Raw genomic sequence first — 25,725 nt, 5'->3', positions numbered from 1 at the left:
GGATTCTTCTCCTGCATGATCATTTTTCTGAGGAATTAACTTTGTGGCGGTGACCGTTTCGTGGGAGCGGGATTTGTTTTTTGGCTGGCCAGTTTGCTCGGAATCGTGAAAGTCATTTTGGCTTTCCGGCTTGGAATCGTGAAATCGTGAATTAAAACTGGACGGCTTTCCGGCTCAGAATTGTGAAATCGCCTTGAAATTAAAGTCCGACATTTCGAATCCGGCTATTTCTTCGGCAAAGGTGACCCAGGTGTTTCTTCTCATTCAAATCTCATTTGTTTTGAAAATCGGAGTCGTGTAATTATTTTGGATTGGTGATCGAGCTATCGCTATTCCCGGGTTGCATGGTTCGTCTGGTTTGAAAATACGCTCTGCGTGTTATGGGCAGCAGTCTTTTTGTTTTTTGAACCCCTGTCATCTCATCGTGGCTCTCGTATTTTCTATTGGTCTCATCGTGATACGTCATTTTGCCGTAAATTTGAAGATATTTCCACAGCTTGCATCAGTTATATCACAAACGCATATAAACGTAGACAATTGATACGTCATTTTGCCATTGAAGACCGATAATTAATTACTGTGAAGCAGCAGCGTTTTGTATCAGAGATCCAGCAAGAAGACCGATAAATAATTACTGTGAAGCAGCAGCGTTTTTTTTTTCAGAGATCCAGCAAGAAGAGACCGGGAAAAATCGTAGCAGAGACGTGAAGCCTTGACGGCATTCGACGGCTCACGTGGGTTCACTTTGTTCAATCTACGTATTTGTTTTAACATCAACGGTCTTGTCTGCCGGCAGTTTTCCCAATTTGGGATATTTCAGATGATCGCTCCAATCTATTGAATACAACCATGTCCAAGGATAAGCAGGCAGCTACATTTTTTTTGTGTCAGCCTTCTGTATTTTCTTTGGGAAAATGGCCACGCTCACCAATCTGATGTTAGAAGGAAATCAACGCTTTAATGGTGGCAACTATAACATTTGGAAACAAAGAATGTTGACCATTTTTGAATACAGGCGTCTTGATCAGCTCATTTTGGGCAAAGAGCTTCGTCCCGGTACAACTGGTACCGATCAAGATAAATTTGATGATCGAAATCGAGAGTCTGTTATGCTTCTCAAGCTCTCTGTTGTTGATGATCAGTTACCACAGATTCCTTCTGGCAAGACAGTTGCCGAAATCTGGCAACAGTTGAAAGAACTGCACGAGACATCTGACAAAAGCAAAGCTTTTTTTCTCAAAAATCAGTTGTTCTCCATCATGATGGACGAACATATGTCTTTACAGGAACATCTCAACAAAATTAAAGACATTCGAGATCAGCTCGAAGCCATTGGTCGGACCATGGAGGAAGAAGATATGGTAGTCATTACTTTGAAAAGTCTACCGAAATCTTATGAACACTTCATCGAAACACTCAACATTACCACCACAAATGTTGATCTGAAGTTTCCAGAATTATGTACCAAACTTCTGCAGCAGGATCAGTGGAAACAACAGTTTGGTAGTAGTGCTTCATCAGTGTCCTCGGAAAATGCATTTGCTGCAAAATATCAGTCCTCTCAGTCCTTTCAGCAGAAGGGCTCTTCTCAGCCTTTTGATCCTGCTAGGAAGAAAAGTGTGCAGTGTAATTACTGTCATAGGTTCGGTCACATGAAGAAAGATTGCCGACAGAGGATTGCTTCTGAATAGAAGAAACAGGGAGGGCCACATCAGACAGCAAATGTTGCAGAGCATTCCGAGCAGACAGAGTCTGCCTTTTACGCTTTTATGGATAAAAGGTCTTCAGATCATGTTCCTTCCTCTGCATGTTACATTGATTCTGGTGCATCACGCCATTTCTCTCACAGGGGTGACTGGTTTATTGACTTCTATCCTTTCAGTGATTCTGTGGTATTTGGCGGAGGTGAGAAGTACACAGTAGCTGGCAGAGGTACAGTTCAAATTCAGTCTGGTGGACGCACACTCATATTTCTGAATGTATACTATGTTCCTGGTATGGAAATTAATCTGCTATCTGTCAGCCAGATTATGAGGAATTCTCCTCAGCTTGATGTTGTGTTCAGTGCACACAAGTGCTCCATCATTGACAGGGAGGCCAGTCTAACAGTTGCTGTTGGCCTAGAGGACCATGGTCTATACAAGCTACTTGATACCGGTGACTCTCCAGAAGTGGCTCTAGCAGCACGTGTCTCTCCCATCAGCACTCTATGGCATCAGCGATATGGGCATCTAAATATGCAGTATCTCTCTCAGCTCTCTCGGGAGGGACTTGTGTCAGGATTACCTGATATTCAGACTCAGCAGTTGGGGGTATGCAGCGCCTGTCAAGCGGGAAAGCAACATCGCTCTTCATTCAAAGATGGAGAATCTTGGCGCGCATCTAAGGTACTTCAGTTACTTCATGCTGATATTTGTGGTCCTATGAATACAGCTTCTATCACTGCTTGCAAATATTTTTTACTTATTGTAGATGATTTCAGTAGAAAGATGTGGGTGTATTTTCTAAAAAATAAATCTGATGCTCTTAGTAACTTTCAGAAATTTAAAACCTTAGTTGAAAAAGAATCTGGTTGTAATATCATGACCCTTAGGATCGACAATGGGGGGGAATTTTGTTCCTCAGCTTTTGCCAACTTCTGTGATATTCATGGCATCAAACGTCAATTAACCACACCTTACACTCCCCAGCAGAATAGTGTTGTCGAGCGTCGCAACCGCACGGTTGTTGAAATGGCTCGTTCCATGTTACAACACAGGAGTGTTCCAAACAGATTCTGGGCTGAAGCAGTATTTACTGCTGTTTACCTTCTTAACCGATCACCCACTCAGGCTGTTACAGGGAAGACTCCTGAAGTGGTTTGGTCTGGCCGTAAGCCTAAGATCAGTGATCTCAAAGTATTTGGCTCAGTTGCATATGTTTGGATTCCAGCTGCTAAGCGCTCTAAATTGGATTCCAAAAGCCAGAAACTCATGATGACAGGGTACAGTGATCATCATAAGGCCTATAGGCTGATAGATATAGCCGCTGGTCGTCTTAGCTTCAGTCGGGATGTAGTATTTGATGAAGACAGAGGATTCTTTCAGTCTTCTTCTTCTGAGCAGTGTTCTGAGGATCAGCCTCACAGTATTCGTCTTCCGGTTGGTCCACCTGATGGGAGGGATGATGTAGCATCAGTATTTGATACTACTCTATCTGAGCTTCCTCCAGAAAATAACCCTCCTCTTACAGCCCCTATTGCTCTTGAGTCTTCTCCACCTCCCCCTGATATTGGTTCCTCTACTCCTGATATTGGTTCTTCTACTCTTCGGCCTAAATGGTGGGCTAAAACCATTGGTGATCTCCGGGATGATGAGCTCCTTGAAGGTAGAACTTCTAGACATAAGAACAGACAACAGTCTACAGTCAATTTTGCTCTTATGGCTAACCTACACAGTATTTTTTAGCCTCAAACCTATTCAGAGGCTAAGGGTACATCTGAGTGGGAACAGGCTATGGAAGCCGAATTCCAGAGTCTTAAGAAGAATCACACATGGACACTTTCTGATCTTCCTGCAGGAAAAAAGCCCATAGGTTGCAAATGGGTGTATAAAGTGAAATACAAAGCTGATGGAACCATAGACAAGTATAAAGCTCGGCTTGTGGCTCTAGGGTTCTCACAGAAGGAAGGCATCGACTATGAGGAGACTTTTGCTCCTACAGCCAAGATGAGTACCATAAGGCTTGTCCTTGCCCTAGCAGCTCAATTCAATTGGAAAGTTCATCAGATGGATGTAAAAAGTGCTTTCCTAAATGGTGATCTCCAAGAAGAAGTCTACATGACGCAGCCTCCAGGATTCAAGGTTGCTGGTCAAGAACATAAAGTGTGTCGGTTAGCTAAAGCAATCTATGGATTGAAACAAGCTCCTCGGGCTTGGTACATGAAAATTGATCAGTACCTGACAGATCAGGGTTTTCAGCGGAATCCATCTGATGCAAACCTGTACATCAAGCATACTGGTGATGATATCTTGTTTGTGGTTGTCTATGTGGATGACCTTATCATTACTGGCAGCTCTGCACATTTGATCCATGGGATCAAACAAGATTTATGCAGAACTTTTGAGATGAGAGACTTGGGACTTCTTCATTACTGTCTGGGGGTTGAAGTTTGGCAGACTGAAAATCAGATCTTTCTCTCTCAGTCCAAGTATGCCAAAAATCTTGTGGACAGGTTCAGAATGCAGGATTGCAAACCGGCCATGACTCCTATGGAGCCAGGGCTCAAACTTTCAGCTCAGTCATCCTCTCCCCTTGTGGATGAAACTTTATTCAGGCAATTAGTGGGCAGTCTCATCTATCTTACTGCTACCAGACCTGACATCAGTTTTGCAGTAAGCTACATTTCTCGCTTCATGTCCGCTCCTAAAGCTGATCATTGGCAAGCAGCAAAGCGTGTGCTACGATATGTGCGTGGCACTTCTGATTATGGCCTCCTATACACTGGAAGTTCCAATCCTATACTCAGTGGTTACACTGATTCTGACTGGGCCGGTTCGGTTGATGACCGTAATTCTACAGCTGGGTATGTGTTTAATCTAGGATCCGTTGCTGTTACTTGGACTAGTAAGAAGCAACAGGCAGTGGCTCTCTCCTCAACAGAAGCAGAGTATCGGGGAGCAGTTAAGGCATCCTGTGAGGCAGTTTGGCTTCGACGTATGCTGGCAGATATGCATGTTTCCCAGACAGGGCCTACTTCTTTGTTTTGTGATAATCAGGGAGTGCTCAAACTTGCCAAGAATCCAGTCTTTCATGAACGAACAAAGCATGTGGAAACTCATTGCCACTACATTCGCCAGCTTGTTGAAGACGGCTCAGTTCAGTTGCAATATGTTCCCACAACATAGCAGCCCGCCGACATCTTCACCAAGCCTCTTGGTCCTGATAAATTTTTAAAAGTCAGAGGGTGTTGTAAATAGATTGAGTATTAAGGGAGGGTATTAGAATATTCCTATTTAGTATTTAATACTCAGTCTTTTAGATGTTGCTATTTTTTCTTTTAAGCAGTTTCTTAGATGAAACTAAGTGTCTCCATATTCTACATAGAAACCTGATGTTTCTATTATTGTAAATATCTCTGTATTATCATTGAGTTGTTTGCTCATTCTGTATTGATTCGACGCAATAGAAGCAGGTGGATAAGGTTGTGGAAGAATACAAGGACAAATTCTCGTCACCCACAGGGGTACCCTTGCATTATCAGGTCAAGCATTCAATCGATTTGAGTCCTGGAGCACCTCTACCCAATGGGCTGATATACCTACACTCTATTCTTGAAAATGAAGAGATCAAGTGGCAGATCTAGGAGTTGCTACAAAAATACTACATCTGACCAAGTTCCTCACCTTGTGGGAGCTCGATTGTACTTGTACAGAAGAAGGATGGGACCTGGAGGCTCTGCATTGATTATCGGGCATGAAACTGTCAGGAACATTTATCCAATCCCACGGATTGATGACCTTTTGGGGCAACTCAAGGGGGGCAAGTGTTTCAACAAGATCGATTTGAAGTTTGGTTATCACCAAGTTCTAATAGAGCCCACAAATATAAGGAAGACCGCTTTCAATTCTAAGGAAGACCCTTTTTGAATGGTTGGTCACACCTTTTGGGTTGACAAATGCCCTTGTTACTTTTATGAGGTTGATCGATGACATATTGCCACTGTTCACGAACTCCTTCATGGTTGTTTATCTGGACGACATTCTCATCTTCAACAAGATTTGAGAAGAGCACTTGCAACACATTCGACAGGCCTTTCAAACCCTATGACAACACAAACTATGTGTCGCCTTGGAGAAATGCACCATTGGCATGAGCCAAGTCCAATATTTAGGTTATTTCATAGATGAGCAATGCGTGCATGTGGATCTGACTAAGATCCAAGTTTTTTGGGATTCTCTAGTCCCAACCACTCTACCAGAGCCTCACAAATTTTTGGGTCTTGCCAAGTTTTATCGGAGGTTTGTGTTGGGATTCTCCCATATCACTTGGCCTTTGAGTCAAATTTCCAAGGGCAGTGCCAAAGCAAAGTTTTCCTAAGCCGAGTCCCATCACAAGGCGTTCGTTGAGTTGAAGCATTGCCTTTGCTCTATACTCATACTCACATTGCCAAACCTCCAACAACCCTTTGAAATTGGGACAGACGCCTCCGACTATGCTGTTGGTGTAGTCCTCACCCAACATAGGCATCCAATGGCCTATCATAGTGAGACACGTTCCGATACAATTAAGAAGTACCCCACCTATGATAAATATATGTATTTTATCGTGCAGGCTTTCCGATAATGAAAACATTACATTTTGGGGAAGGAGGCGTTCATACACACAGATCACCAACCTCTTTAGTTTATACAAGGGAAGTTGCAGAACAATCGCCATTAGAAGTGGTCTACATATCTGCAACAATTCTACTAAACATTAAATACCAAAAGGGAAACACCAATCATGTTGTAGATTGCCTCAGTCGACGCCCAACTGCAGCACTGACCACTGTTCTCAACTATTGTGGCGGCCATGAGACCTCTGGATGGTTGCAACTATATAAAAATGATCCAGAGTTCACCACCACATACCAGTTGCCAGTGGATGGCAAGCAAGTTCCAGATTTCCACCTCCAGGATGCATTATTATGCTACCTGGGCCACCTTTGTGTTCCTTCAAGTTAGTGTGTCAAGTTGCTTTTGGAGGCACACTACAGTCGAGTAGCAGGACACTTTGGTATGGAGAAAACTGTGGTCGTACTACAAAAGTATTTTTATTGGCCAGAACTCCGACACGATGTTGGAAAACATATCAGATCCTGCACTGCTTGCGCCATCGCCAAGCCAACCGTCAAGAAGCAATGCCTGTACGATCGTCTGCCTACTCCCAACTAGCCCTGGGAATCCATCTTCATGGACCATCTTTCTGGCCTCCCTTCTACCAAGCATCATAATAACTCTGTATTTGTGGTCATGGACATATTTTCTAAGATGGCTATATTGGTGGCCTGCAAGAAGAGTATCACAACAGAGGACAATGCCAAACCCTTCTTTGAATGAGTATGGGTTCATTTTGGGATCTTGCAGAACATTATATCAGATTGGGATAGCAGGTCCCTGAGCACATTTTGGTTGAGCCTCTAGACACCATTGGGCACGAAGGTCACCAAGTCGACTGCATTCCATCTCTAGATTGATGGCCAGATAAAGACAATGTTATCAGAACAGAAACGATGATCGAACTGAAAACTTTGTAGACCGGGAACTAGACGGAACCTGATCAAAACCGGTAACAAACTGGTTTATCAAAAACAAATAAAAAAATCATATTTTAAAGAAAAACATATATATTCATGTGCATCCATATGAATCTAAACCATTTATACACAAATATGCAAAAGTTTTCATTTATAGCAAGTAATAGTGCATATAACCAAAATAACACCTAGTGCAAAGCATCGTTGAACCAAAAAACATAAAGAAGCAAGCTCTAAAAGGCCTTTATAGCCAAAATAACATGATAGTATGATACTACAGTATATAATACTACAACTACAACGTACAAGTGTTAATTGTCAATGTTATCATCAGAATCTTGATATGATCGGCCTGCTCATCCTCATTTGAAGAATGAGTAGCATCCAAGTTTGCAATCATTGCCTATATTGGGATATTTGTCATCAATATAACCCTCTAAGCATTAAAATATGATAGAAAAATCATTGCATGCCATGTCATGATTTTGTTTGAATGATGGGTACATTATTAATAGAGTCATGATAGAGGAGTTCGACAACCATTGCCACTAACATCAAAGTACATAGAGGGATTGGTGCTCTTTATTAAATACTAGTTTCTTATCTTCATACATGACAAAATCCAATGGAATTGTTGCAATCCCCACAATCCTGATATCCTAAAAGATTGTTAAGTCTACTGGATTTCGAGTGAAATCTAAAATTCTACTTTCTTTGAATGAAATCCAATGAGGTTGGAACCACTTTCAAACATCCTGTGTCGCTTTTACTTTAAGAATTTAATATTACCATGAAATGCATAGCAATAATGGGACCATAGGCTTGAATATTACATTGGCTTAGGGGAGAATTAAAAGTGGGCCAACCAAATCAAAAAATAGAAAAAGGGAAATATTTTATGCTGACTTGGGAAGGTACGAACTGCACAAAATCGGTATTGAATCGACCAGTTTGGAACTGAACCAGTTGGTTCCGTTTTGTGGTCATTCAGTAACAAATTGGCCTATTCCGGTTTAGAGGCCCGGTTCAAACCGGTTTTGGGCCAAAAGTGGTCAGACTCCCCGGTTCCATCGGTTCCAGCCCGGTTTTGATAACATTGGATAGAGGTCGTCAACAGGATGATAGTGCACATACTCCGCATGTACAACTCCAAGCATCCATGAACTTGGGATGAGAGCCTTCCCTATGTGGATCACAACCATAACAAAGCTCGACTGGTCGCAGTCCTTTTCAAGTGGGTCAGGGATTTCAACGAGTGTGTCTGGTTGATGTTGCCATGCTTCATGCGACCACACAGACAAAATCCACACATGTACGATCTAAGGCTAATAAAGCAACCAAGCTTATTGAACACATTGAGCACATCCGCTAGTAGGTCCACGACATCTTGGAGAAGTCCAATGCCAAGTACAAGCAACGACATGATCAACGTCGGGTGCCAGATAAGTTTTTGGTGGGCGACAAAGTTTGGTTGCATTTGCAAAAAGAGCGCCTTGCCGGAGGCCATCGGAAGATCTGACCACTCTGATATGGGCCTTACATCATCACAAAGGCTGTGGGGGACAAGGCTTTCGAGCTCAACATTCCCCAATTCCTTGGCCTACACCTAGTGTTCAAAGTGGACCGTCTTCAACCATACTTTCCACTATTGTTGGATACATCAGACATTGTAGAACAGCTAACACCAATTGAGCTCAACCTAGACTACATGGAATAGGCCACAACTAATCGGATTATGGACACACAGATCAAGACCACTTGCCAACAGAAGATCCAAGTGTATCGGGTTGTCAAAGCTGGCCAACTCCCACACCAAGCCAAGTGGCTCACCAGGTTCCAGGTTCAGCGAAAGTTTCCCCATCTCATGGAGGCACTCAACACAATGGGGACCATTTTTTCCTAAGGGTAGAGGAGTGATCCAGGTGGATATTGGTGGCCACTCGCTAATTCCACTTGGACCCCCACTGTTGTTTCTTTCAGTTTTGTTAATTGTAGCACAACTTACTATTTTTGGTACTTTTTCAGGGCCTATTGAGGGCCTAAATGACTTTTGTTTTGGGAAAATAGAGAGACCAAAAAACTGCAAGACTGTGTTCCTTGTTTTATATTAGTCTCCTTTATGACATTTTCAAAACGAGGTATTATGATAGCCAAATGGTGATAATATGTGAAAGTTACGACCTCGGGAAGTTGACATTCCAACTAACCCCAACAGGGCGCACAAGCTTTTGGTGCTTCATGTCCTAGGGTTAGGTTTTTGGATGTTTTGGGTTTCCCAATGTTTCTTAATGCTAAAAAGACTTCCAAGCCTCATTGTAACATAGTTTAGAAGGCATGTAGCTGCCACATCTCTTCTCAGAGATATGCTACCATCGCCTGAGCTAGTTTATTTCCATTTTGCATGTAACAGTTTTCAGTGCTTTGTTATTAATGAATTGAAGTTTTATTTTTGTTGTATCTCCGTATTTCTCTTCATATGTTTATTTCATTTCGTTCCTTCATAAATCTGGATCAAACTCACTCATTTGACTTACCAAGCTTACCTCTACTTAGCTTACATGCATCAAAATATGTAGACAAGTGCCCGCAATGGTGAAATATTGCTACATATGCATTATTGGCTCTCAATTTGAGAGTTAAACAACAAAGCATACCACCAAACATGTAAACATCCTCCAACATGTGAAGGAAAGGTATCACATGGATCACCATGATTATCTCTCTTATGATAAAAAACATGATGCTTGAACCTAATGTCCAGTACAATACTCTATTACTTGTGTGAAACTCCTAAGGTTCACATCTCCTGGTTTAGTGCTGCTGAGAATAATACCTTTGAAAATGCAAAATGAACCATGTATTTTCCGGAAGTAACACAATTTTCAAATATGTTTGATTTACTGAACTCTTCTAGTTTGAAGGCAGTTTTTGAACTGGGAAAAATTCCTTATCTGTACACACTGTGACTTTGCTATTCCCTGGCATCTGCTGCTGAAATTTTGACAAGGTATAATACAGTTCACCTCCTTTCCAATCTGTCAAGTATCACAGAATTTTGATTGCTCTAGCTAAAGTTATTGCTCAAAGCATGTAAGTTGCTGTTTGAATGTGCCCAATCCAGGAATTGTTCTTTCTGATTACATGTTAGAAAATATGGCATGGTACTTCATTCTCGATAAACCCATTCTTGAACAATGATACTGATGTATAGTGGAGAACCTTCTACTGAATAATTTTCACTTTCAACAATCTGTTTAATATGGTTGCATAGTCAAGGATAATGTTTGCCTAACCCACCCTTGTTACCTGATCTATGTATCAGAACGAGTGGTTACATTATGTATAGAACCAACAAGGTGAGTACTATCCTAGGGAGGAAGGTTGTTCCCACTCCCTAGTTTGGGTTGGTCTGATAATGGGCGGGGATAGACTGATAAAGAGTGACCAAGTGTAACAAAAAAATGGGGTACATCTTCAAGCCTCCCAACATGTGAAGGATAGGTATCACATGGATCTCCAAACCCATTACCACAAAGCCCATGTAATAACCATCAATATGGTTATAACTGCTGGGACCAAGTCAAGGTTACATTAAATATGCCAACATGTCAACGGTGTTGTCATTTATAAAATTATTATACGTTTTCACAATAAAATCTAATATTCCTTTCCTGAACAAGGATATGTGTGGTCTTCACTAGCAAATGTTTATGATGCTTATAGATTTTGTTATTCATTTCAATTTCAGTGACTACCTGTTTCACCTTTTGATTGTGGTTATATATTGAAGTCACTGAACAGGCAGTGATACTGTTTTGTGGAAAAATCATTTTTATTAATGTAAAAAATCTGCTCTGTGATGAGTTGCTTTTGCTGCTTGGATCTTTATCATTACTTTAGATACTCTTTTCGTGCCCTTTGTTCCTGATAGTTCTCTCTTGCATATTAGGGTTGTGGATTAGAATTGCTTTTGGGTGTTAAATTCAATTGTATCTAACAATAGGTATTTTATTCAATTCTGCTTTATCAGAAAAGTGGTTTAAGCTCTTGCGAGATTACGGCTTTAGATGAAAAGGCTGTGAGTTATTTCTCTGCAGTGGATCATCTTGAAGAGATATCAAACTTAGTGGCCACAGATACTACAGTTCGTTCTAGCACTATGGATGTTCCACCTTCATTTGAGTTATCTACCGGGGCAGGGGACGTTTTGCCTTGCATTCCTTCTACTTCAGGGAGTACACTGAATGCAGTTTCTATACCTTCTGGGAAAGTGAACCAAACTACTGGTAGTACATCTGCAATTAGTTCAGTAGCTGTCTCTAGTGCTGCACCAGTCACCACAACTACTATAACTGCTGCTCGACAGATACATCGGCAAGCACTAAGTACAAATCCCACATCTCAACATTTTACTCATGGATCAGGTGGAAGTACTATTATCCCATCCTCGGTAAAAGGTACCGATGAGAAAGAGCAAAAGCTTCAACAGTTAAAAACCATGTTAGAGGAAAAAGAGGTAAGATCAGTGGTTAGTTATTTGTGTTTGTATGTGTTCTAGTTTTTGTTTTTAAACACAGTTTAGATGCACATATGTTAGTGTGATCCTCAATTTGTTAACTATCTCTTCAATCTCTTATACAGAAATCTCGGAAAACTAGCAGGAAGATAATTCGACCTCGAATTGAACCCACTAATCAACAAGATTCCACAGTGGAAGCTGACGTATCTGAAATGGATGCTGACATTGCTGAGGATGTGAAAGGTGGAACGTCTTTGGAAGCAGAAATTCAAGGAGGTGTCTCTTTAACCATTTCCTCTGCTTCATTAGGAGAATCCATTGCAAGTTTGCCTTCCAGTTCTGGAACAGTTCCAGTAGCACCTGGTATCCGAAAACGTGTTGCCTCTATCTCACTTCCTGATGTACATGAAGAATCTACTGAACAAGGACTTAAATCAGAATTAGCACCACTTCAAAAGAAGGCAAGAGGTATGGATTTGCAGGAAGAGTTAACTGAAGAGAGTAATCCTTCATTTGAAAACATAGAAAATGCTTCTCATATGGATATCACACAGGAACCAGAAGAAAGAGATGATGTGAATGAACCAGAGATGAAAGACGGTTCAAAGGAATCGCCTGAGAGAGTTAATGGTGGCATGACGAATCTAGAAGCAGAAGATTCTATTTCAAAATGGCCTCGTATAGCTAGGGTAGATGATTCTAAATGTGAGAAGCAACCACTTACTGATTTGAAAGGATCGTCAGATGCTAAACCTGCAGTGCAGCAATCCAGTGAGTCAGAAATCCCATTAGTTTCTACAGAAAAGGTAAGGGAAGTGGAAGAAACCATTGAGACAAGTGGATATCAGGCTCCTGTGGACGACTCTAGTGAAGCCATAGAGAAACTTGAATCTCCTGCACAGCTGGAAGATGTGGCAGAAGACAGTGACATGCACCAATCAAACAAGCTGGAATCTTCTGCCATGACTTTCTCATTTGTTGAGCTTCCTTCTGGAGGTGATGACATTGGTAAGCAACAAGATACGGGTATGCTAATTGTGGATTCATTTGATAATGTTGATCCAAATGCTTCTGTCCTTAAGGAACCTGAGGCTGAAGCAGTCCAGTCAGTTGGCCTGGATACCGAAAATGACAAAAATACTCTAAAGAATAGCTCTCTAGAGGCTGTTGAAAGTGGTCAAATGTCAGATGTACCACCAGATACTGAAGAGGGAGAAATCACCGTTGAAGAGGGAGATATTGAGGATGAGGATAAGCATGAAATGCATGAAGGCTTGACACAGGAATTGGGCTTGCCATCTGAAGAGCTTGCAGAATTTCCAGATCAACATGATGCCGACTTGGATCGAACATCTCAGCAGAACTACTATGCAGGAGGGTCAGGTCAAAGTTCTCAAACAGTTCCAACAGTTAATAACTCTGACACAGCATTGGATCAACATGTTCTGCAGGTCCCTGTTGTCAATGCTTCTGAAGTTTTAACTGTTGAGGATAAGGGGAAGGTTGATGTGATAGTCTCATCTAGTGAATCAGTAGAGGAAACAGCACGACCTGCTACAAGGAATACCACCATTAACTTGGCTGATAGGGCAAGAGAGAGGGGACGCATCAGAGAGAGAGATAGGCGTGTTGATATGCCATCACCTTCAGTCTCTAGAGGTCGTGGTAGAATTGGAAGGGGCACAAAGGTGAGTGCATGATAAATTTATGCTGTTTTATTTGAAGAAAAAATTACCTTGGTCATGGCTGTAAGGTAGAGAATTTATCTCTGTATATTAAATTTTTCTGTGAAGATTCTTGAGTTCCGTTTCTGTAATTATTTCTTGTCTGCTTAATACATGGTGTCTTTCTCTAAGCATCACTGTGAGTTTAATCCTTTCTCATACTGCGGTTTTGTTTTTAATGTCCTTGTTGTTTTTCCACTATCCTGGTGTCTAGGATAGAATCTTAAATCACTGATGCTACCAAAACCAAGGATCACAACGAAGCTACTTTGCACAACAGAATATAAACAACAGTAAATCTACTAGTGCACAAAATATACACATCTTTTTACACAATATTGTACAATAACCCAATATTCGTTATATTAATCCAACTAAATAATACAACAGTCTAGGGCTCCCGTATCAGGGATAATGGTCCTCAAATATCCACAAGTACAAGAATACAAAATACAAGATAATTTGATGGTCTAGCTGATGTAGTGCACGATCACAGCTTCTTTGTCATATCTTGTATACCTGTGGGTCCTTCGCTCCCAAGCTGCATGTTATGAATAAAATATATAGGAAATAATGTAAATGATAATAATTATAAATAATGATTAGTTAGTAATTAGGTTGAAGAGATATGTCTAAAGGGGACATGACTCTCCATGAAGAGGCACTTGTCTAGTATATAAGCAGACCTCTCACTCTCATTTGTATCATCATTCTTATTCATACTTTCTAATATATATTCTTGTCACTCAATGGAGATCTTTATATTCCAAGTCTTCGGGAGTATTTAAACTAGATCGAACTTGGTTTGCCTCACTGCAATACGTGCCTCTATCAATGCACCAACTCCTTTAGGCCACTGAACTTGGTCTCCGCAATATGCCCTTTAGCTGATCATAAGTCCATCTATCATCCACACATAGGGACTTCTACCCACTGTAGCTCCTCAACGTGTTTGGGACTTGTCTTCCCACTATAGTCTTCCTATGGTGCTCCAATGAAGACTAACATAGGGTAGGAGGGTGTTGATTTGGGGTAGCATCAGATGTGCTCTAGCCATCAAAATTGGTGGAGAGGCTAAAGCACATGACATCTTCAAGACCCAAAAATGGTTTGGGGAAATTCTGTGCGGTAAAGGAGATATTACAATAATTAATATTTTTAATGAGTTCCTAAGTCTAAACTTCGGAAAATAAAAATATTAACGGGTATTAATATAAAACTGGGTTAGAAGGTTCTAAATGACATGGATCAAGCCAAATCTAATATTAGCCGTTGATTAGAGATGTAATCTCAGCCGTTGAAGACTTGACATAAAAAAGTATTAAGAGGAGGCTTTAGAGCTAGTTCGAGATACACGAGAGCGATTAGTCAATTCGATTTTCTAGACCGGGGTTTGCTAAGAGAAATCGAACCAGTGATCAGAGTTGCAGCGAGGGGCAGTGAGTGCAAGGGAGAGAGGCAGAGATAGTGCTGGAAGACCAGCACATAGGCAGAGTGGCAGACACAGAGCCAGAGGAAGCCACGCAGAGGCTAGCAGTGATTGCATAGAGGCCATAAGGGCCTGCGTGCAGCGTGACTTAACACAGAGGGCGAGAGAGGCTGTGCAGAGCCTTAGAGGGTTGATGCAGAGGGTTTCAAGATTATGCAGAGGCCAGGAGGGCTGACACAGTGCTTCAGAGTGGGTTGGAGAGGGTTTCGTGGAGTAGACTTTTAGAATATCTGCTTCCGAAGAGAGGTATTATTGCCAGATTATTTTTCTCTGTCGGGTGAGCTAGTGTGGCACCCAATGTACTCAAGAAAAGCTACTTAATAATAAAACCCTTAGAACTGCTGCACCGGTTTTCCCAAGTTGGGTTTTTCCAGGGACGATTGTCCAAAAATAACGGTGTCCCTTGTGTGTTTGCCTATTTCTTTTCGCTGTTGATCTGTAGATGGTTGAGACTGTATTGTGTTTATTTCAGAGTTTATATGGTTAAATAACTTGTTAGTAATTAAACAAGTAGGCAAAATAAACCAGAGAATACAGATAAAATTTCTAGTGGGTAATACTTAGAAATTTCAACACAGGGCTGCCACCTATCACCATCAAATGTTGCTTCTCCAATGATGAACACACGTCGTCAAATCTTCTCCTTTGGCTGGCCAAACCTTGAGCTTCGAACTGCCTTCTTCTAGTAGCCTCCTTTGTCCATTAACAAGATACTTTGGCTACCAATACTTCACCCAACTCACAGTTGTCCAAAGTCCTTGTCCACTGCTCTAGGTCTACTCTTGGGCACTCTCACGCTGCCCTCCAACAGTCCACAAATGCCCAATATAAATTGTCCACACTAGGATTCCATCCCTAGCATCAAAATGACCACACAACATCAAATACATAACACTTTGGACTGCTATATACTGTTGTCACTTTGCCTGCCTCGTTAGGGCTTCTTAACAACCCTTGTTAAGCCCTTCCAATCAGCTCCTAGTTGTGGCCTTCCTTCTTAGGCTTGCTACTCCAACTCGCTGTCCCTAGGGCTTATTCCTAGCCCCAAAACACACCAACCAGCCCTCTGTTTGCACCCGAGTATGCCTCAGTCACCTTGCTGTAGCAGCTGCTACCCTTAATCACAAGAAGGAAGCCCTAAAACTTGTCACAAACAACCCATAAATGCTCTCCACCACTGCGGCTTCCTCCAGAAATGCCCAAAACAATCCTCCTCCTCATGCCTTGTCCTCCTTTTCCTGCGGCCAATTTCAGAGATATATTGATGTGTTTTTGATGCACTTCGATGGTGAGGAATGACCTCCAACGTCACTCCTTTTTATACTAACTCATGTGGTGTCAACAACATAACCTGTGGCACTCTAAAACATCAAGCTGACCTCCTTTAGGTGCCACATTAACTCACAACTACAATAAAAAAATTCATATCTCAAGTTCTAAACCTGGGATTTGAGTGATTTTCGCTGCTCTTGATTCCTCTTGGCATCCTCTATCACCTAAAAATCATATGTCCAAAACTCCTCATGGATTCACTCCCACATGCTTGGGTGCAAACCCCACATCTTGGGTTGCAAGCCCACAAAGTACTTTTGTGGCGCTCCAACCTCTAAACCCTAAACCCTAGGGCTTTGAGTACCTCCCAAGCTACGAAAATCTAACACTCCCTCTTAGCAAGGGAGGTACTTCTACGACTAAGAAGTAGCTCATCATCATCATCATTGCTCGCATGTTATGAATATAATTTATATAAAATTAAATAAATGCAAATAAATATAAATAATAAAATAATCATAGTTATATTCTAAATAGTTGTTAGTTAAATAGAAAGGCATGTCTAAAAGACAAGTCCAGTCATGAAGGGGCACTTGCTTAGGTATATAAGTAGACCCTCATTGTAACACTCATAAATACTTGTACATTCATCTTATTAATAAAATATTACTTACAAAACATTTGTGTATTTTACATTTAAACCACAAACAAATTAAAAGTTTTGTCACTTAGGACATGCAATGAAGGAAAAACATGCCCAAAACAGTCCTCCTCCTCCATGCCTTGTCCTCCCTTTCCTGCGACCAATTTCAAAGATGTATTGATGTGTTTTTGATGCACTTGGATGGTGAGGAATGACCTCCAACATCACTCATTTTTATACTAACTCATGTGGTGTCAACAACATAACTTGTGGAAACTCTAAAACATCAAGCTGGCCTCCTTTTGGTGCCACATTAACCCGCAACTAGAATAAAAAATTCATATCTCAAGTTCAAAACCTTAGATTTGAGCATTTTAGATGCTTCTGGTTCCTCTGTCACCTAAAATTATCATATGTCCAAAAATCGTCATGGATTCACACCCACATGCTTGGGTGCAAAGCCCACATCTTGGGTTCCAAGCCCACAAAGTACTTTTTTGGCACCCCAACCTCCAAACCCCAAACCCTAGCGCTTGTAGTACCTCCCAAGCTACCCAAAATCAACACTCCCTCTTATCGAGGGAAGTACTTCGAAGACTAGGAAGTAGCTCATCATCATCACTGCTCACAACACTCGCCCAACTTCTGGTGCCCAGAACTACAACAATCCCTATAGCATGGACTACGCCTCTCACGAAAGTGTCAATGTCAATGGAAGCCTCCTGCTTCTTTTTCTCTCGAAATGTCTTCCACTCTCTGAAATCTGTACCTACCCCTATGAAGGTGCACCTGTACCTGCTTCTCCTGAATCTGCGCTTGGTCCTCCTCCTTCCTCTTCTCATGATACATAGGCTTACCTGTCAGCCTGTATAGCCTGTGCTCTCTAACTCCAATCACCACACCTACGGAGCTAAAGCCTCTTGGTCTAAGTCTCACCTTCCCACTCTGGAGCAAGACCCCAAACCCCTTTTGCTCGATCGCTGAGACAGATATCATACTATATCTAAGTCCTGGTACAAACAATACATCCTAGAATCGCATCACATGCCCTGACTCCATCATGAATGGCACAAATCTCGATCCTCGAATCTTCTTCCGACTCTTGTCGCCCAACACCATGTGCAAATTCGAGTCCCACTGAGCTAGAGTCTCGAATACCTCCTATGACCATGTCATATGTTTGGATGCTCCACTACCCATGTACAATGCAGCCTCAACGATGGTACCCTTCGAGAAATGAGAGATCAAGGCAAAGTCCTCCTTCTCTAACCTCTTGGTGAGATCGTCTATCTCAGTAGAAGTGGAAACATCGATAACCTGCTTCCCTTTATTCTTCGCGTCATCTCCCTGCTTCTTCTTCGAACATCTTGTCGAAAAATGACCCATCTCACCATAGCCGAAGCACTTGATCTTATTGAAGTCCTTCTGCTTGCACTTCATTTGTGCTGCAAGTTCCATGTCATCATGTGAAGCCATTTTCTTTGGATGAAGATCCTCCTCTCGCAAATCCTCCTGAATGAAGTCATCCCATAGCCTATTCTAATCTTGTAACTTCTCTTTGTCAACAAGCCCCTTGTTGAAGGGTGTCCATTCCTTGGTGAACCCTTTCAAAGCAATCGTCACCATATTAGAATATGAAATATTCACATTGACAACAACAAGCTCATCTTTGACTTAAGATAACCTTGTCAGATACAAACTCACTCCTTCACCCTTCATCATCTTGGTGGACTTCAACTTGTCCTCCAATACTAGCAGCGAGTTCTCCTTCTTAATCTGGAACAAATTTTGAAGAGCCATCCACATCTCACCTTTGTATCCAATTCCTCGTACACTTCCAACTCTTTAAGGTTAATTTGCTTCTTGAGGGCTTTCTTGGCTAACTCCTAGATCTTGTTGACCTGTAAGACGAACTTGATCCTTTCCTTCCATGGACTATAGTTGAACAACCCTTCCAAATTGTCCTCGTAATGGTGACCAACTTGCAACTTCGACATTGTAGTGAGTCCTTCACTTACAATGTGACCAACTCCCTTTTAAGATGTACGTTGTTGTGCACACTCTGATTCAATGTCTCTCAAAGTAGCTCAGTCACGCTTTGATACAACGTTGTTTTTCCACAATCTTGGTGTATAGGATAAAATCTTAAATCGTTGATGCTACCAAACCAAGAATCACAACGTAGTTGCTTTGTACAACGGAATATAAACAACAGTAAATCTATTAGTGCACAAAATATGCACAACCTTTTACACAATATTGTACAATAACCCAATCTGTTATATTAGTCCAACTGAATAATACAACAGTCTAGGGCCCCATACAAGGGATAATGGCCCTCAAATATCCACACGTACAAGAATACAAAATACAAGATAATATGATGGTCTAGCTCATGTAGTGCATGACCACAACTTTGTCATATCCTGTAAATCTGTGGGTCTTTCGTTCCCAATCTGTAACGCCTGCCTTTTTCATTGCACCAACTCCTTTAGGCCACCGAACTCGGTCTCCACAATCTACCCTCTAGGTGATCATAACTCCATCTATCATCAACACATAGGGGCTTCTGCCCACTATTTCTCCTCATCTGTTTTGGGACTTGTCTTCCCACTATAGTCTTCATATGGTGCTCCAATGAAGACTAACATACAGTAGGAGGGATGCCACCTATCACCATCAAATGTCGCTTCTCCAATGATGAACACAAGGTGTCAAATCTGTGTCTCTGGCTGGCCAAACCTTAAGCTCCAATCTGCCTCCTTCTAGTAGCCTCCTTTGTCCATCAAGGAGCTACTTCCACTGCCAATACTTCACCCAACTCACAGTTGACCAAAGTCCTTCTTGTCCACTGCTCTAGGGCTACTCTTGGGCACGCTGCCCTCCAATAGTCGACAAATGCCCAATAGAAATTGTGCATACTAGGACTCCATTCCTTGCATCAAAACAACCTCACAAAATCAAATACATAGTAATACCTCTTTGGACTGTTGTATACTGCGTGAAAATTCCGAAGTCTAGAATCCTACTGCAGTAACTAATATTATCTCTTCTATTTGTTAAATAAATTAAACAAATTATTTGCTGTTTCTTATGGCAAATATCGAAATAAATACATTGTAGCCTTCACAAATTAAATTTGTGGAAAAATAAATGCAAGGAAAATTAAAGAAATGCTATCACACATATAAGCACATTAGCACAATTATTTTTGGACAATCGGCCCCGGAAAAACCCAGTGTGGGAAAACCGGTGCAGCATATGAGGGTTTCTTTATTATTCTTCAGCATTAATTCATGTACAAGATATCAGACAACAAAAACAAAGAAAGAAACAATGAGAAAAATTTAGCACTAAATTTCTCACTATCCACAACGATTCTCTCACCTCGAAACGAACCCTCTTCCTTTACGCTGGCCTCACTGCAGCATCCTCTGTGCAGTGTCCTGATGAACTGTGTCCTCTCTCACGTTGGGCCTTCCAAAATTTATCATGCACTCTCAAACTATTGCTAATGCCCTCTCTCTCTCTCCCCTGCAACTCACCCTTTGGTACTATCTTCTCATGCTGAACATCAACCACTATGAAAATTGATCTACCTAGGTATCTGAGTATTGCACTGGTGTGTTCTCCATCTACCCATCGACTTTTTTTTATAGTTTTATGTTGGAGAACCAATAGCCAAGATTAAAACATAATCGATGGCCAGATTAATTTCATGTTGGTCTGTGTGAGTTTTTAAATGATTCTCACTGTTGATTTGGGGTAGCATCGAATGTGCTCTAGGCCTCAAATTTTGCAGGGAGGCTTGGGCACAAGTATTCCAAAGAGAACCTAGAAAGTGTTTTGGGAAATTCCACCCATAAGTGATTTTATTAAAATAATTATTTTTTTCAATGGGGTTCCTAAGTCTAAACTTAGGAAAATTAAAATATTAATGGGTATTAATCTAATCAGGGGTGAAACTTCTAGAAAAACCACGGATCAAGCCAAAATGATCTGAGCCTTTGATTGTGTTTTAATCTAGGCTGTTGGTTGTCCAACAAGAAGACATAAGAAGGGGCTTAATGGTCATTTAGAAAACACAGAGAGATAGAGGAAATCAATTTTTTGAAGTGAGAAGTTCTCAAGAGGAAAAATCGATTGATGAGATCTCTTGCAGTTGAGGGGCAAGGATAGCAGCTTCCAGAGAGAGAGATTCTCAGTCAGAGATACATCACCAGAGAGAGGTGTTGAGTGATTTAGAAGCCTTGACACAGAGGCTGATGCAGGGCCAAAAGGGCCACGCAGAACCAATGCAGAGGGAGAGAGAGGAGTCTGAATTCTTCAGAGGAATTTGATTTTCAGAAGCCAGGAGCCGGTGTGTGAGATTAGGAGGCAGAAATTGAATTTCGTAGGCAGCCGATCGACGAGCGAGAGAAGTGACACAACACCTAGAGAGCTTGACGTTGGGCTAACGCAGACATTGTGCAGAAGCAGCCAAAAAAGCCAGGGGGCAGTGAGTTTGGGGCTGGATCAACGAGGATTTCTCAGTGATTGTGTGAGGTAAAAATCACAAAGCTTTTGCTAGTATTTCTCTCTATAACTGAATAACCCTGTGAGGTATTCAGTGATGTCTTCCGATTTTGCTACTGCTTAATAATAATAAATCCTCAAAGTTGCTGCACTGGTTTTCCTGCATTGGGTTTTTCTGGGGACTTTTGTCCAAAAATAACTGTCCTATGTGTTTTTATTTTCCTTGGTTAGTTTCTATGTTTCAAAATCATATTTAATTTGGGGTAGGCTACTTCAGTGATCTGCTTTGATATTTCATGAAGAAATTTGAAATAAGTTTGTAACATAATTTACAATCTAGGAGAAGTAGATTCAGCTAGTTGTAGTAGGATTCCTGAGATTGTTAGAAATTTGAAATAAGTTTGTAACATAATTTACAATCTAGGAGAAGTAGATTCAGCTAGTTGTAGTAGGATTCGTGAGATTGTTAGATCTAGGATTTTTCACATGGTATCGGAGTTCTTGATGTGAAACAAGGAAGAGCAGATCTAGCACTGAAGCAAGGGCCAACTTGCTGCAGCAAGCAACAGTTTGAATCCCTTGAGGGATTGCACAGTTCTAGCCAGGAGGGCTATATTTTTGAGGTTGTCTCTCTCTAAGTGAGTCGACAGAGAGGCAACGTTGCCAGATCGAAAACTTGCCTAGGCAAAGGGAGCTACTCTGCAAACTGAGTGTTGGGCAAAAAAGTCATCAGAAGGAAGAAGCAAATCACATAGTGAGGGAATACTTTCTCAGTGATTTCTTTACGAGGAAATCAATATTTCTCATTTGTTGAGCAGTAGAGGAGCAACAACTTACTAGCTCCATCAGGGAGTGCAGGAGCTACACAGTAGGGAGAAAGAGGAAGTTGTTCGACATTTTTCGGAGGATATGGCAACTAGTGGAATGAGCAATCATGACAGGTTGGATGGGGCTTCCAACTATGCCATCTAGAAGGCTAGAATGACCTTCCTTCTAGATGAGCATGCCCTCAAGATGTATGTTGATAATGTGGTAGTTGTCAAGGCGGATTCAGATTCGCTGAAGAAGTACAGAGCTGAGATGGCTAAGGCAAGGAGGATGATCCTGGATGGAGTCAAGGATCACGTGGTGTGCCGCGTTGCTAGCAAAGGGACTGCTAGGGAAATGTGGGATTCCTTGGCTACATTCTATCAGGGATCTTCCGAGCAGCGAAACATGTACTTAGAGTAGAAGTTGAGATCTGCGCAGATGCAGAAGGGAGAACGTGTGGATCTATTCCTCACGAAATTGAAGGAGACCCATGATGAGTTTTCAGCTGCGGGGTACACCTTAGGATTCAGAGTTACTGAGTCTAGCTCTAAATTCCATCTCGAATGAGTAGCAAATCTTTGTCCAGAGTATCTTGGGCAGAGCAACATTGCCAAATTGGGATGAGATGTGGGCAGCTCTGAAACAAGAAGAGTTGAGGAGAGTTCTGCTCAAGGTCAAACTTGATAGGAGCAGCAACAACACTGGGTTGAAGCCCAAAGTAGAAGAGGAGGATAACGCAACCCTTGCATCGAATGGACAGCAGGGGCAACCGAGACAAAGGTAGTACGTCTTCAAAGTGAAGTGCTTCAGATGTGGCAAGATGGGCCACTATGAATTCCAATTTTCTTTGAAGAAAAAGGACAAAGGATGAGAAGCATGATCCCAAGGTTATAGCCGCAAAGATGGAATAGGAGGAATTCGCCATCACAGCCAAAATACCTCGAGGAGGGAGGTGGGCTGATATAGAATTGTAGTTCGATAGAGCTACAAATGGGCGGGATCCTTGAGCAGCCCACCCGTTGGATCATCACCTTGCTACGGGAGCCCATGATCAGTAGTAGGAAGATGGTGGAGTTTCAATTGGTGCCATGGAGTGTTGATTTGATAGATGCAGTGATTAGTAGCGCCAGAATGTGAGCATCGCAGAGCAAAGAGGCAGCAGTGCAGAGCTTCAACAACGCAGTGGCTTCAGAAGAGAGTGTGGGACTAGCAATAGTCAGGATTTTAGCACCGAGGTGTATCCACTGGATACTTATCCAGTTTTGGGTGTTTTCAGTTGCTTCTCTCAACAACTGAGTTGTAGTACGGATGTAGTGTTAGCAGTGGCAGTGTTAGCAACATAGCAGATGCAACATTTGAGAGGGAGCTGCAGTACAGATGTAGCATTGGCAGTGGCAGTGTCAAAGGCAGCAGTACAGTTGCAGCGACAATGCAGTGGTTGGTGGACAACATGTTAGACATCAGTGACACAAGGGACGATGCTTTTAGAGTCAGAGCAGTATGCATCAACGTATATTGTTAGAGCACATTCCTCGCTTAGAGGGAGTGTTAATTTGGGGTAGCATCGGATGTGCTCTAGGCCTCAAATTTTGCAGGGAGGCTTGGGCACAGATATTCCAAAGAACCCAGAATGTGTTTTGGGAAATTCCACTCAGAAGTGATTTTATTAAAATAATTAATATTTTAAATGGGTTCCTAAGTCTAAACTTAGGAAATTAAAATATTAATCGGTATTAATCTAATCAAGAGTGAAACTTCTAGAAAAAGCCACGGATCAAGCGAAAACTATCTGAGCCTTTGATTATGTTTTAATCTAGGCCGTTGGTTGTCCAACAGGAAGGGGCTTGAGGGTCATTTAGAAAACACACAAAGAGATAGAGGAAATTAATTTTCTGAAGTGAAAAGTTCTCAAGAGGAAAAATCCATTGAGGAGATCTCTTGTAGTTGAGGGGCAACGATAGCAACTTCCAGAGAGAGAGATTCTCAGTCAGAGATACATCAGCAAAGAGAGGCAGTGAGCTAAAACAGGCCTGTAACAGTTACATGTTAAGTAAAACCCAGCTGCTTTTGATGCCCTAGTGATGCCCTAGTGTCGAGCAACGTTGGTGGATGGCGTTGGTTTACTTTATCCTCCTATAGCGATGTTTGTCACTGTTGGTCACTTGGCAGAGGATATAGTAGCTTAGACGGATAATAAAATGAATGACAACCCACAAAAATTGCTTTTAAATACAAACTTGCCTGATTTGATTGACTTGCGATTCAAAATTGCCAATCAGCTTCAATGTGAATTTGACGTGTGACAGATTGGATTAGCTTGTGGAGGGCTGATCCAATTGAAAGTCACAATCCCCCTATCTAAACTGTGATTTTCTTTGCTTATTGTTCTAAGAATACTGGCTCTGTTAATAGGTCAGGTGATTATGTTGGTGAGCTGATATGTTGTATTATTTTCGTTCTTGTCTATTTGTATTGCTTTACAGCCACTACTTTATCCAATGACAGTTTTCTCATAAATTATGCCCTTTATTTGAGTTGGTTCCGCGTCTTTCTTCTGAGGTATCTGTTCAATTGTTTGAATGCTTTATGTTCTTAATCATTGTATTACGTAACTAAGAGGCAAGGTGCTTTCATTAATGCACGAAGGCCTAATTGAGAATGGAATTTAATTTTTGTGGAGAAAAAAATTATGATATTAAGGTGCATAAATTTGGGGTGTTATATTGCAGAGAGGAGTAGGTTCAGCCCGTGGACGTGGCTCTACTGCAGATGATTCACAAGGGAAGTAGGGTCTTTATCAATGTGGGTTCAGTTGTTATGCACAATCTTTTCCAAATAGCTGAATTACATTTTAAGCTACTTCGTGCCAGCTATGCTTTTTTTTGGTGCAATGACTGGGTAATGGCCTATTTTTGGAGGGTTTTTCAAGATGGCTGAGGAATTAAACTTACATTTTGTAAGGCCATTTTCTTAGTTGGATTCGAACTGAGATGTCCGCTTTGAAATTGAGCGTTGTAAAAAAAAGACTTTCTAGGGAGATAAACTGGTTACATGTAGCACATCCTGTTCTTTGGAAAAGTGAGAAATTTAATCTTTTATGGGCGTAGGCAATGAGTCTTTTCTGATAGAAATGGATCCATTTTTCTACTGTGTGCGAAACAATAATTTTTCTGAAGAATACATTTTTTTAGATAATGTTCTGGCTAGGCACTTTTTTCAATTACATGCAAGTCAACTTTTTTGGGAAGAATAAGGGCATGCTGTTGGTAAATGAAGTGCTGACAACAATCTACAGATCTATGGTATCAAATAGCAGGATCAGATATTGGCAGAACTTATCTTTTTCTATGGTCAAACATGTCTTGTTGGTAGGACTATTTGTAGATATCAATCAAGTTGTTTGGAACAAATCGAAGCGTTGTTCCTTGTTAAAAAGGTGTTTCTTGAATTTGAAGGAAAATGTATAAAACATATTTC

General features: G+C 41.4%; 1 protein-coding gene across 3 annotated transcripts in view; it reads left to right on the top strand.

The window, feature by feature from the left end:
- The window catches only part of NUA (nuclear pore anchor), a 340,816-nt gene extending 315,472 nt beyond the window's left edge, over positions 1 to 25,344 (top strand). For all 3 annotated transcript variants that reach the window (XM_089371934.1, XM_089371933.1, XM_089371932.1), the window contains exons 47-49: positions 11,307 to 11,792; positions 11,918 to 13,483; positions 24,978 to 25,344. In XM_089371934.1, coding sequence (XP_089228060.1) covers positions 11,307 to 11,792; positions 11,918 to 13,483; positions 24,978 to 25,037 — 2,112 coding nt within the window. In that variant the 3' untranslated portion in view covers positions 25,038 to 25,344. The remainder of the gene's footprint in view (positions 1 to 11,306; positions 11,793 to 11,917; positions 13,484 to 24,977) is intronic.
- Positions 25,345 to 25,725: the final 381 nt, after the last annotated feature.

This window comes from Pinus tabuliformis, chromosome 8 (genome assembly GCF_031772625.1).
Source record: "Pinus tabuliformis cultivar Carrire ecotype Pingquan chromosome 8, CPIR1, whole genome shotgun sequence".
Lineage (NCBI taxonomy): Eukaryota > Viridiplantae > Streptophyta > Pinopsida > Pinales > Pinaceae > Pinus > Pinus tabuliformis.
The sequence above is the reverse complement of the archived record's forward strand: the minus strand, read 5'-3'. Positions and strand labels throughout refer to the sequence as shown.